At 44.3% G+C, this 14,058-nt stretch overlaps 2 protein-coding genes across 3 annotated transcripts; both read right to left on the reverse strand.

The window, feature by feature from the left end:
- Positions 1–486: 486 nt before the first annotated feature.
- Positions 487–4,506, reverse strand: LOC120640476. Its single transcript, XM_039916317.1, has 3 exons — positions 4,140–4,506; positions 2,869–2,991; positions 487–1,167 (listed from the first exon to the last, which is right to left on the reverse strand). The coding sequence occupies exons 1-3, from the start codon at positions 4,390–4,392 to the stop codon at positions 1,013–1,015; spliced, it is 531 nt and encodes a 176-aa protein (XP_039772251.1). The 5' UTR covers positions 4,393–4,506; the 3' UTR covers positions 487–1,012.
- Positions 4,507–7,114: 2,608 nt separating this feature from the next.
- LOC120640477 (transcription factor BHLH6-like) lies at positions 7,115–10,922 on the reverse strand. Of its 2 annotated transcripts, none has more exons than XM_039916320.1 (5): positions 10,530–10,922; positions 10,125–10,374; positions 9,809–10,045; positions 9,533–9,697; positions 7,115–7,481 (listed from the first exon to the last, which is right to left on the reverse strand). In XM_039916320.1, exons 1-5 carry the CDS (start codon positions 10,625–10,627, stop codon positions 7,371–7,373), a joined length of 861 nt encoding a protein of 286 aa, XP_039772254.1. In that variant the 5' UTR covers positions 10,628–10,922; the 3' UTR covers positions 7,115–7,370. The 2 variants fall into 2 exon arrangements, with proteins under 2 accessions (XP_039772254.1, XP_039772253.1); XM_039916319.1 differs by having other exon boundaries at positions 9,533–9,703; positions 10,530–10,921.
- Positions 10,923–14,058: the final 3,136 nt, after the last annotated feature.

The raw sequence follows: 14,058 nt of genomic DNA on the forward strand, positions 1-14,058 counted from the left end.
TAGGCATCTTTGCCTAGCGCTGAACAAATAGCTTTATCGAGCGACACTCCTGATATATGAATAGAAACTCCTAATATAACTATTATGTAAAACGAAATAACTAGCGAAAAAAGAATGCAATCCAACAGCTTCTCCACAATCCAAAAAGGGATGGCTAGCGCTCAGCACTAGGCAAAGATGCCCAGCGGCACTCCCTAGATAGAAAACGAGGTACATACAATTTCTGTTGGATGGGGTTTTTTGTCTTCTTTTTTTTTAACTAATTCACCCATGATACAAGAGCTCTCGGAGATGCTGACCATGAAGCTAGATGGTGTTTCTAGTTGTAGCTTTGTCCGATTGGGCTTAAGACCATGGTAATTCCCAGATTGTCTCTATAACTAAATCCACTGCGTGAAATTAACACGATCCGAAAACAAAAACCAGGCTTGCAAAAATGCAGTGGATTGGCACATGGGCTAAAGTGCCACAGCACACTACTATGAATTATGAAACATATGAGCATTCCAAATTAAGCACACAAGCATCTGAATTACAGTCATAACACAATAATTCAGCAGATCGATCAGTGCTTCTTCGGCCCATCTTCACTTTCTTTTTTTTCTTTTTTTTGCCACATGTCAGATTGCTTAATCACTAAAAACTTGCTTAGGATACAACAACTGCTGTCTGCTACACGTCAGGCTTACCAAGCACAGATCATGCACAACCATTCGTAATATGCAGGTCGAGTTGCTGAAATCGACTGTATCTTGATGGCATTGCCAATCTATATGCTACAGATCAAGAATCAAATTCCAACAAAAAGCATAGATCAGCAGAATGTTCAATCATGCAGTTACTTGCAAGAGCTCAGTTGGACTCAACCGCATTGTTTTTGCAAAATGACATGCTGGTGGACAGAATTTGAGAGCACAATTGTTGGATGGAATCAGCTGAGATAATAGGTTGTCCTCCCTGAGAGGAGCAAGAGAAACTGGGATTGATTTCATGTAAAAAGCCCTAGAGCAAGTTAAGATGTGTTTTTGTCTGGTAGCTCGCAAGCAGCCATGCGATTCTTTGTCTTCATTTTCCCTAGCATCTCAGCTACCGTCCTGCAATGGCATTGTTTACCTGGACGAATAACATCCCCATAAACAGCCATCTCAATTATATCAAGTTCCTTGTCTGTTCAGAGAGAGAGAGAGAGAGAGAGAGAGAGAGAGAGAGAGAGAGAGAGAGAGAACATTTCTCGTTAGAAGAGAACTCTTATGATTAAAATTATAAGAAAAAAAAACTTATTAGAGTTGAATGAGGCAAGCTATGCTTGAATGGAAGCTTTTGTTGATCTCTCAAGTGATGCAGGGAGTTAAAGGCCACAAAAGAAATAAGTTGGGAACGGTCCAAACAGAAACACTATGGAATCCTCTGAATTTCTTCCAACAAGTGGATTAGATGCTAGTGGACAAATTTGCTCAAAGTGGATTCTTCAAAAAGAAACTATCTTGGGTGCAAACTTTAACTCACTTCATTTTACAAAGAAATACCAAGATTGTACTAACTATCATCCTATATGTGAGATTCGTCAGCATGCTTTTTGGTCGCCAGGAAGCATACTAACAAATATCCTAATTTGTCGAAAGCTAAAATATTCATGAGAACTACAATTGGTACTGAAATACAACAGAAAAGAGAGTGATGTCATGACACTCAGCATAAGTACATGCCTAGTCTTGTTATGATCGTAGAAACATTTCCTCAGGCTCATCTAACTTAAACCCTAACCAATCTAATCTGATCTGACCTGACTGCTCACTAGGAGATAAGATAACAACCAACTTTGATACACCTAATCACGTGCTATAGTGCGGTCTATAATTCAGGTGCATGAAATGCGACTCCAGTTCCTAACAGTCTACACTGTGAGTCAACTTCTGAAAACAACATGTCTACATTCAAAAAAATTGTTGAAACTGGCCAGGTAATGCGACCAAGTTGTACATGTTTTTATGTGTATAAAATACAGTACAATCCAATCCAATGTGGATGAACTGATTCCAAAAATTAAAGACTGGAAATGAACTACCTCCAATGACATGCATGTTTTCTTATTAATGAAGCTGTTTGTAGCCCCAGGAAAAAAAGAAAAATAAAAGTAAAACATATATCCCAGTAAGTGAAAAGCTAATATGCATTTCAACAAGATGCTTTCATTCCATCCTCCAACAGTAAAATTTTGTTTTTCCCAATTATAACTGTATGCATGCATTTCACAAGCATCGACGCATACCAATGCACTTATTTCCAAAGAGAATATATGCTACTGCTATGTTTTATACTTACTACCATTTCTAGTACCCACACTCCATAGTAAACATTCCTGCTAACAAAGATGAGTTGTTTAGTCAGTGGTTAAGGCCAAACGGTCCTAAAACAAACACTTTATGCTAGTAGCAGCAGCAGCACTAATTTGGGCTATTTGGTTGACAAGAAATGAGGTTATTTTTGAAAAAGCTATACCCAAAATTTTTTTGCAGGGCACACATTGACTACGCTAGTGGGCCAGCTTGCAGCATCAGGATGAGCACAAGGACATGTTAGTTCAGGCGTGTCGACACCTTGAAGTATCTACTTTGGAGTTCTTCGGTTCTAGGGGCTGGTTATCTAGTAGATGGATTGGTCCAGTTTGATCATTTTTTATCTTTACTTCTGCTTTTAACTTTTTCGTGGTGGTGTGAGTTGAACGCTGTAATAATTGGTCTGATTCTACTTCGGTAGATGAAGCTGGATTTTTATCCTTTATCTAAAAAAAAGTAAACTGGTAGCCATATGAGGAGGCAAGACTACTATTATAATGAAGAAAATGAAGTAAGAAGTTGATGTACTCACCAGTAAACTTGATGTCACAAGAGAAACCCCGCATCTCTGCTTCATCTACCCATGCTTTATCAGATTTGGATCGGTTCACCCTAGTCTGAAGGATCTGGCAGTTGTCAACAGTGGACTCTCCTCCTAAAATTGATTACCAAACCACAATGTTAGTCCCTGTTGTGCATAAGATGCTGCACCAGCAAGGTGCTTCACACTATTTACGTGGGACTTGCTGGAGCGACATTAGTTTGTTATTATACAGAAGAAATATTTTCATGGTTAGATGAGTTTATTTTCCAACAGACAATCCACACGTACTGAGATTAGTTTACTTAAAGCTGATTTCTTATGAATTCATCTCTATACAGTGATAGCAATATATCCATTACTAAACAAGAATGGATCCTTTCTCTTAAGTGAATTTGTGCTAATCAGCTAGAGCTTTTAGGTGAACAAGATAGTATTGAACCTCACTGCCTAACCAAAGCACAAAAACAGGAAATCGTGGCACGCGCCAGTCATGATTTCATCTTTACAAATTTACCCTTATGCGCAGAAGGTGGAGTAAACTACCAACAAGCTGTGCCAAATTGACAATTGAAATGTACCAACAAGTTGTGCCAAACTACCAACAGGTTAATAATATGGCCAACAATTTTGGCTAGATGCAGCAAAATGAATATATTTCATGTTAGACAAGCAAATACTATGATGAAAAGCAGCAAAAGCATTTTAACATGACCAACTCAACTTCTTGACAAAAACAATCATCTCATATGAGATGGATACAAAAGTTATTTTGACTGCACCTTCCTTAAATCAAGACTGCAGAGGCATAAGAACTGTTTCCAAAGATCAAACTGTCAAGGACTCTCCATCAGCATAAAGCAGTAAATTTTCAAGAAGAGTTGAGCTGATATGATATCGATGGAGAGTCCTTATGCGTTTCGATACATCAACAGCATTTTGATAGATATATTTTATCCGTAGTAGTTTGTGTCATCAAAATGTAAACCGGCACCCAAATATGTGCAGAGTATGCACATGCCAAACCATGCCTGCATCTAGCCATTATGCATCGCTTGAATATTTAGCCAAATCGAAAGCTTGTTTGTCGTCCGCACTACACAAATCGAACTCTAATGACATAAAATTGGGTGCAGAATTCAAATAATTTTGATTCCTGAAAGATCCGTAATCCGTAAACAAATGACATTTTCCAGCACGAAACGGAGCAACGGGTTTTCCCCCTTTTGGGTTTTGGGGGGCTTAGAGCAAGAGCAGGAGACCTTTAGAGAAGGGGACGATGTGGTCGTACTCGTAGCAGAGGCACCCGTGGCAGCTCCAGAATCGGCGGCAGACGACGTTGCCGGCGGCGTCCTGCCGCCAGCGTTCCGGGTGCCGCCCCGCCACCACAGCCGCCTTCTGCCAGCACGCCGATCGGGTCTTTTCATCGAAGGACCTCGGGCGCACCTTCGAGCTCCCGCCGCCGCCGCTCCCCCGGCCGTTGTTCCCCGGACGGGGAGAGGAAGGGCTCTCCATTCGGATCCGGTTCTCTGAAGTTTCTGAAGTCGCTGAAGCTACCTGAGGGGACGTCAGTTTTTTTTTCTTTTTTTTTTTTTTTTTTTTGAGATCAGGGGACGTCAGTTGGTGCTGGCCATTCTTGCAGCGTCCGACGGCGATAGGACTCCAAACATAGCTCTTCGTAATTTTACCATTATATTATATTAATTTTGTAAAAATAGGACTCTAAACATGTGTTGCTTGATTCTATTGTCATTTTGTGTATTTCCTTTTTTTTCTATTTGTTTTCATATATTTGGCTAGGTGAAATAACCGTTTTACCCCTCTTTTGCATTAGAATTTAGACATATCATCTCGCTTGGACTTGGACGGACGCATTGTCTTCTCCAGCGTTCCACAGCCGGCCGCCGCCCCATCGCAGGTCCCCGCCCAGCCCCGCCCGCCCTTGGCGCGCTCGATCTTCCCAAGTCCAGCGACGCTAGGTCAAGATCAACGGCCACGTCAGGTGGAAGGTCGGCATCTGAATCTCCAAGCACTACCACCTCTTCGTCGCGTGCCTAGCCTTCCTTGTCACAACGGCGCGCCCGAGGCTAGTGGATTCTTGTTCCAGTGAATTAGTGATTCTGCTGCGTATAAAAATGTGAAGGTGGGGCGGCGGGCGGCAGTGGAAGCCTGGAGAATGGAGAAGACGATCGGTGAGAAGTTGATGCGTCCGTCCAAACGAGAAGACACGTACCTCTAACCCACGTAAGGGTAAAATGGTCACTTCATTCTGACAAATATATGAAAGTAAGATAGAAAAGTGAGGAAATACACAAAATGGCAATAGAATCAAGTTGCACATGTTTAGAGTCCTATTTTACGAAGTCAATGTTAGTAATTGCAAAATTGCGACATGTAATGTTTGAAGTTCCGAAATTGCAATTTTCTCGCCGACGGCGTCATTGAAAAAGAAAATTGGATTCATACCATTAAAATAACCCACCTTTATCTGTTTACCATTAAAAGATTATTCTTTATATTTAGCACCGAAAGATCACAACATAACAGATATCTAGCACTATGTTCCCTTCCATCACTGGCATCCTCTGTTTTTCATTCTTTTGCTGATTAGCAATTTGCCAGCTTCCAATTTTACCCTTTGGCCAAAACTACTCTGCACCCAGGTGCGCTCATTGAACATGTAGTCGATGTTTGAGCTGACAACTTGCTCGCCGCAGCCTAGCCCGATGTTTGAGCCCGCCGATTTGCTCGCCGCAACCCACGCTGTGGTGCTCATGTCCTTGGACCATAGGCTGGTGCGGACGGCCAATGATGCCGTGGAGAAGAACAGGTTGAAGTGCGCGCCCGTGGAGATGGTGGAGGGGAATGAGGCGGAGTGGCGGACGATAGGGACGCCACGCTACTGGCCGCTCCACTTTCTCTCGCCCTTACCCTAGTTGACGTTGTTGAGATTCCTAAAGATGGTGGATGATACTTCATTAGTTATACATGATTCAATGAGTATAAAATTTTTATTACAATTTAATAATACAATAATTCAGCAATCATAAAAAACTTCACAATTGGACCATAGAAACTGCATCTATGAGTTATTTTGATAAATTGCAGAAAAACATAGATCTAAAGTTACAATAAAAACTTTATGCTAAAGCATACCATATTATATGTTCGTTGTGTAGATCTACTCATGTGGAGTCCAACATAATTGGACTTTCTATTTTTTGATTTTTATATGATTTACTATGTTTTTTAAAGATTCAAAGCAAATAAATAAATAAAAAAGATAAAATTGTGCCACTGTATCAAAATCAGGCTGCAAAACCACCCTGGGGGTTAAATATCTGGTTTTGCAAAGGTGGGGAGGGGTTAGAAACTCGGTTTTATAGTTCAGGGAGTGATGTGATTCACTATTAATACATTGGGGGTTATGTAGACTTTTTCTAATTGATATTTTGGCTTCTGGTTTGACAGTCTTGGTTACTGAATCAAGCACGAGGCTTAAAAAAAAGATATGTCCGTGGCAAATTTTCAAATTTGTTTATGGGCCGGATGTACTGAACTATGGACACAGTCTCTTGTTTCTCATGGAAAATTAAATTCATATACCATTAAAAGAACACATCTTTAGCTATTTACCTTTTTTCGCCGATTAGTAATTTATCTTCCAGTTTTGCCCTCCGGCTAAAATTTGTGAGAGTATAACTCAGTGGATAACTTTTTGTTCAGCACCGAATCTGGTTCAGGTTTAAAATATACATACCTCAAACCAAGTACAAGAACTGGAACACTTTTATGTTTGGAGTGCAATTAATGTAGAAATACTGAATTCTTGCTTATGATATCCTGCCCTTAAGGATACATCTAAAGGAATCTAACAACTTATTAATTTGTCATAATGCACTGTAGTAGTGCCAGTTTCGCCCTTGACACGGCTCCCTATCTTTCGAGACTTGTTGATAATATAAGATCGATGTGGAGCCATGTGGAGGAAGAAGGAAGAGGCGGGGAGGGGTGGGAGGAGATGAGAGATGGGGGAGATAGATGAGGAAGAGGGAGACAGACGGGAGATGAAGAGAGTCGAGTCAAGGGAGATGAGTGGACGAGGGAGATCGGAAGGGGACTAGATTAGAAAAAAATTGGCCATCAATGCTGGCTCGTTTTACGACCCGGCGGTGATGGCCGTTTGCAATGACCATATCTGTAGTAGTGTTAGATCCATCATGAAAACACACTTTGATGATTTTTTTTATAACATACACTTTTATAGAAAAAACACTGTTAGTCAATGCATCAAAATTGTGTTCATGTTTAGCATTTCTGTTTCTCATCCAAAAAGTACTAGTATACAGTTACAATCCCCGTCGCGCTTTGGAAAAACCTAGAGCATTACATGGGGTTGATACCGTAGTAGTAGTATACTATCTTAATTGGAAAAAGAAAAAAAAGTTAAGATGAAAACATGCCCGTTATTGAGAAGCCAAGCTCGCAGGTCATCAGTCCTCCCAGTATCTCGTGGTCTTGAGTGGGCATCTGGTCACCTCTAGCTGGGCGAGAGCAGCCTCGACTCTCTCCTTCAGTTGAGCACCACTCATCTTATCTTCAATCTGCATACCAAAACACTTGTATGTTTGAGCTAAAAGAAAACACTGGATGCCAACTGAACTGAATCACTAATACTCTTCATGTGATGCACCGGCGTTCTTGAATTAGAGCACCTCCAGTGTCTCAGCGATTTTGCTCTGCAAAATCCGTAACTTGTCAGGCGGTTCGATACCCACAGTGCGTGCATCGGTTTAGCGGGCCCCGCCACTCAGTAGATGGCATCCTTTTCTGTCTACGCGGCAGCTCCTCCGCTCATCCGTGAAGTTTAAAGCACCAACTGCTGGCTTGTGTCAGGTCTTATAGAATTTTTTACTCGGCTCGGTTCGACCGCTCTGCAACATCCGATTTTCACTCGGAGGCTGAACTCAGTAGACGACGGCCCGTGGACGCTTCTCGACGCCACACGAGCCCACCGCACACGTGGCCGGCCCCGGCCCCGGCCCCGCCACCTCCGCCCGCGCGACGCTTCCGCGTCGTCTGCTGAGGTGAGCCTGACACCCAAACATCGATGCCCACTATGTTGACGGTTCGACGAAATCGAACCACGGTTCGCTTTTCTACAACACTGGAGCCTGGAGGTGCTCTTAGGCGCGCGGAATATTCCAGGAATATCTTCTCCAGTTACTGGGACTGGGAGGAAGTGAAGTGAAGTGAAGTGAAGTGAGGTACCAAATGGCCCATGATGTGCTGTGTCCTACTTGTCGCCTGTGTTTAAGATTGATGTGTGTGGATCCAAACAGCAGACAGTACGTACTTGGTATGTGTATTAATTGGTACTGAGCTGACAGATGAGGTAGCAGAGGCGAGACAGACACATGAAAGCCGCAGGCGTAACCAACAAACAATCCAGGAGCAAGCTGGCAAAAACCACAAACCCTCACCGGTCAACACCACCACGCTACATGCATGTTTCTTTGACAAATGAAGCCATATGCAGCAGAGAAAGCTCTATTCAGTTTTCTTCTTTTGCTGGTCGGGTGTTCTCTAGTTTTGTAATTGAACAACGACAAATTTCACAGATCTTAGAAGCCTAGGCTACTAAGATTGTCATGGTTGCCTTGCTTTCCTCTTAATTAAATAAAAGTTCTATAAACGTTCGATAAAACAAAAGGAGTAGAGTGAAATTATGGGTAACTTAACTCCAAAGATTCAAAAGCTTGGACCTACGCAATGAAATGTGCCATGTGCCATCCACAAAAGCCGCCGTACAAGATAGCCAAATGAAGATGGGGACGAGGACCATCAGCTTTCCAATTCTGAACCTATCCTACTGGATAACGGAAAAAGGTACGTAGTAGACAACTCAAATGTACTGCAAATAAGTGGGCTAAGTTAGGCTCTTGTATCAGAGCACCTTCTAAATCGTGAGCTCCGACGACAAAGAGCGCACATCACTCGATGTCTCAATCAAGATCGAGACGGCTCACCCCCGTTGACGGTGATGTCACACGGGCTGGCGTCACCAATCCCGGGGACGTCTATTCTTAACGCGCGCGATTGTATTTCATCCAATCGCAGAGATCGAGCGCCCCTACCGTCGACCGCCTCCTACAGCACCGGCGGCCTCCGCCGCCGCCTTCCACCGCTGCCGCCGCTAACCGAGGTCGCATCCTCGCCCTCCCCCGCCGGCACGCCCCCACTGGAGACCTGCGCTCGGCCGCACCGCCTCGCCGCCCGCCCACACACCACCGCCCACCGCCGGTCGATTCCCCCCTCCCCCCCACCTTCTCTTCTAGGTCCGGTGGCCATGGAGCCGTCCCACCCCCAGCAACCCCGGATCCTAAGGCCGCCGCCGCTCTCCACCACCCCGGCCGTCGGCATTCCCCCACCAACTACCCTCGCCGGCCACCCCCTCCCTCTCTCCTCTCCTCTCTGGCTGGAGGTAGAAGATGAACAGGGCGGCCACGCCCCCTTCTAGTAGGATAGCTCCGCACGCAGTAGCAAGCGCGAGGAATAGCTTTGCCCCCAATCCCCCTCCCTCTCAATGCAAGGATAGGACACGATGCAATTAATTAAAGCGAGAGCGACACATGCAACCGATCTGATAGCTTACCTCGACGAACATGGTGTGGACCACGGCGTCGCCGGCGGCGGCGATGCTGGCCGTGACGACCCTGAGGCGCAGCGGCTCCAGCGCCCGGCACACCTTGGCCACGGCGTCCCTGCCCCTGCTGCACCGCACGCTCACCACCGCCACCTTCTCCCCCGCCTCCGTCACCTGCACCTGCATGCGCATGCATTATTTTGAAAATAAACGAATAATCCACAACCTTCAATTCAATTTTAAGTGTTCAGTCATCATCGTCACCAGCTAGCTAGCTATAGTTACCTCGAGGATCTGGAGCGGCGGTGAGGCGTCGATGGAAGAGCCGCCGGGCGCCGTTCGCGTCCACTTCCTCGGCCACGGGTAGCTGTCGGCATCGTCCTGGGCCTTGAGCTTGACGCCGGCAGCGGTGACGCCGGAGGAGGACTCGAGCGCGGATATCTCGGCGAGCACCCGGCGCTCCTCCTCCTGCAGCTGCTCGATGTAGGCGATGGCGTCCCTGACGATGGACGCCTTGTCCATCTACAGGCACCGGAGGCGTTACAACTTACAACATCATCACTGCACCTGCACGTCGATCAATCGGCTGTTTCTCACCCACCTTGGTGATATTGGGGACGACGCTGCGGAGCGCGTAGAGCTTCTCGTTGAGCCTCCTGCGGCGGTCCCTCTCCATGACGATGTTCTTGGTGGTGGTGGCCGCGCCCGCCGGAGCTGGCGACGCCGGCGGCGGCGCCACCTGCTGCCCGGAGCAGGAGTTGGCGCCGTCGGGGGAGCTCGACGCCTCCCGCTCCCCGTAGGAGGGGTACAGGCCGGTGACCGACTCAGCCTCGGTCGGCGCGTACACGATGCTGGAGCCGCGGCGGCCAAGCCAACAGATAACCAAAAGCAGCAGCAGTCAGGCAACAAGCCACGGCCCCAAGAAGACGAAGAAGAACAAGCTATGAAGCTAATAATCAAGCTACTACAGGAGAAGCATCGATTCGTGTGGAACATCAGCGGCTACCTGTCGTCGACGGCGAGGCAGTCCTGTTCGTCGAAGAAGCGAGGCGGTGACTGGCAGTAGAAGTCGAAGCCCAGGCTCAGCAAGTCTGCCGCCTCCATCTTGGGATGAATTGGGATTAGGGAGGCCAGGCGGCTGCTGTTCTTGGTGATTGTTTGCGGCGCAGGTCGGCGCACCAATGAGGAAGAAGCATGCCTTCAGGCAGGCAGCTCCGGCCTGCCAGCCACTGATTTCACTTCACCTGTTTGTTACCATTTTTAGCACCACTCCTACGACTACTAGCAGCCCTCTCTCAGTACATGCAAATGCTGACCTGATGAGGGGCAGTAGCACGCAGGAGCTGGCTTTGTGGCTGAGCCCGGAAAGGAACAAGAATAATGTGTGGATGAGATGGAGGGAGTGGTTGTTGCAGCTACACCAAGCGATGCGATGCCAGACGCAGATGGACGAGGCTCCGCTGCAGTTACGTCCCCCGCAGTTGAGTCACTGCGTGTGGGGCCTGCACGCAGTGGGGCCCACGTGGCAGTGACCCAACTGCAGGGGACGTTACTGCAGCGGATCCGGTTCCGACGCAGATGGGTGGGCCAAGGAAGAGTAAAACGAGTGCTGGCAGCTTGACGGGCGCAGCAGATGCGATGCGATGTGGATGTGTGCATGCTCAGCGGGCAAGGCAGAATGAGGATGATGAAAGCTGCTACCGGAGGGGAGAGGGATCGGAGGAGACAACCAGGCAGGTCCGGCCGTAGCAGAGCGCGACCACCACACTGCCGGAGCATGGCTGCCTACGGCTACGGGCCGGGGCGCTCTGGGCTCTCTCTGTGCGTTGACAGCCTGCTGGCCGGCTGGCCCCCGTCCCGTGCCGTCGATCCATCTAGAGATTGTGCTTGCATGTCTTTAATTTTTTCAGTATTTGTGGTCTTTTCCTGCATTATAATTTTGGGTTATGAAAAGAACATGTGTCTACTTTGAACACATTGATGCACCTTGGGTCTCACTACTATAAAAATGATTTGTAGAAATGTTCCGATTTTTTTCAAAAGTAATCAAAATTTCACCCATTGTTACAGATGAAGTAGAGTTACTGTAGCATCCGACCCGCCCCTAAAAAAATATTTTATTTAGTATTTTATAAGAAAATATCATGTTTTCTAATCATAGGTATTGAAAGGCAAGGAGGTATTTAGATGTACCAGATGTAGTTTAGACACCATGGAAACTACTAAAACCACAGTTTTTTTTGAAGAATTTTAAAAAGAAATACTATGCTTTTTCAAAACCTTGTAGGTATTGAAAGGCCGCAAGGTGTTTTGATGATAAACCATAGAAATTACTAAAATTATAATTTTTTATTCGAGTCAGTCGAACATTTACACGATGAAATATACGGATTGTGTTATGATCTCGGTCGTTAAAACATACAACGAGTTCTTATAAGCTAATTTATCCAGGATAAATGCAGCTAAACTTTGGAGCTCAGGTAGGATATCCGTAGGGTTGGAGTCTCAGACTCCACGCAGTTACTCGTATTTTCCCCGCAATCAGATTTGAGGTTGGAATAACTGTACACAAATTAAAGTGTGTTCATTCCAACTTGTACTTGAAATCCTTTTAAGGGTTAGTTGGCCAACGCGACTACATTGTCTCTATGCAACAAAAGCAATTGAGCTTAGAATAGGATTTAGTAACAATAGTACAACCTATAACTAGGCTTTGACTTAGAGGTTTCGCTTTGGTGCGGCAAGAAGCCTCTGGAGTGCACCGAAGGGAAGATGGTGACAGATTGGACACCACACGGCAACGCACATGAGTGAGCCGGCGAAGGCCGGAGAAAAGGGGTTCTCAGCAGACTTGTGGTTGGCCTACAACCCAAATAAAGGGAAACGTGGGCGCCGTTTTTAGCTAAATGCACAGGTCCTTTCCGGTCACGCCATCATCTAGATAACTAGGAAGGCCACCCGCACAAAGCAGCCAGATCTTACCATCTCTAATATTACATCTTAAATTATTTAATTATTTATAATTATTATTTGTGCAGCTAGGTGTAAGTATATTTAAGGTTACACTTTTTTATTCGACTTTCATAAAGCAACTTTTTTGGCGACGAAAATCAAGATCTATTAAAGCTATTTTGAGGATCAATAATTTGATTTTATTTTCATACTCCTAGGTTTGAATTGGATACCATTTTGTGATAGTTCTAAGTTTGTTGTTGTATATGTTGATTAAAAAATATTTAGTTTCACTAAAGTGTAAATTTTTTAATAGTACTCAAAGTTGTGTTTTGAGGATCGCGTGAATGGCAAACAAATTATTATTCATTTGGAAGTAGTATTATTTTTGACATAAGAAATTTTTTGAGCATTATTTTAGGTTTATGTGTTACAATTGATGTTGTAGCGTAATGTTTTATTTATTTAATTTGGACTCTAAGTCAATGATTTGCGGAAGCTTCTTGCCATCTTCCTGGTACTCGTCTGCTGGTGTTGTTGCTTCTTGTTTGCAGTTATCTTGGTTGCTCAAGGGGAGAGACAAAAAGGAGAGATTTACTCTCTCATTCCTAGCTTAATTTATAGAATCGATAGAGCGTGTGAATCCTATTCACCCACAATAATTTATTTCTTCATTGTTTCCCCTAATCCAATAATAATTTCTCCACACTCCACTCCTCCGCGTCGTCCACTCCGTATCTGCGCTGGCTTATGGCCTTTTCTTTTTCTCATTTTTTTTCATTTTTCTTATTTTTTCTCATCCCCTTATCGTTTCCAATAGAATATGGATTTAGTCCACCTATTTTGTTCCTCTCTTAGCCTTGGGTACTCATTATATCAATTCAAATATTCTGCATCTAATTTGACTAAAACAATGAGATAAACAATGGTTGACATAAGGTTATTTCTAGTTTTTTCAATGCCAACATGACTTTTGACTGAAATGTTAATAAATAGAACACATATTAAATTTCTCTGTACATGTTCCGATTATATGCTAAAAATAATATTACAATTATTCAACTAAATGATAGTATTTCTCAATAAATTGTGAGGCTATAACTTTTCTACTTTTTTCAGTGTGGTGCTGTAGTGTGCAAATATTTTCCTGAAGCTTTTCCGGAATTTTTTTATCAATGTTTATGCCTGTAGAAAAAATGAATTAAAAATTATGATAGTAATTTTTAAGAATCTCCTAGCTTACCCAACGCTAGTTGTTTGGAGTCTCGTTACTATGTTACATATTGGTTAGTTTCTTTATAATGTCATGGTGGGCTATATTTAGTCAAACACAATTGTATTTTGGGCCGACTTTTATCGTAATGACAGTGGTTGGTAATTTCAATTGTTCTTATTTTCTGCGATTAATGTGGCAATTTTTAGGCCTTAAGATCAAATGTGGAGGCTCCGTTTGTTAGCCAAATAATAAGATATCTCAGTACACTGTGAGGCTACAACTTTTTTACTTTTTCCAGCGCGGTGCTATGGTGTGCAAATATTTTTCTGAAGCTTGTCCGAAATTTTTTTATCAATATTTATGCCCA

The sequence above is a fragment of the Panicum virgatum genome, chromosome 7K (genome assembly GCF_016808335.1).
Source record: "Panicum virgatum strain AP13 chromosome 7K, P.virgatum_v5, whole genome shotgun sequence".
Taxonomy (NCBI): Eukaryota; Viridiplantae; Streptophyta; class Magnoliopsida; order Poales; family Poaceae; genus Panicum; species Panicum virgatum.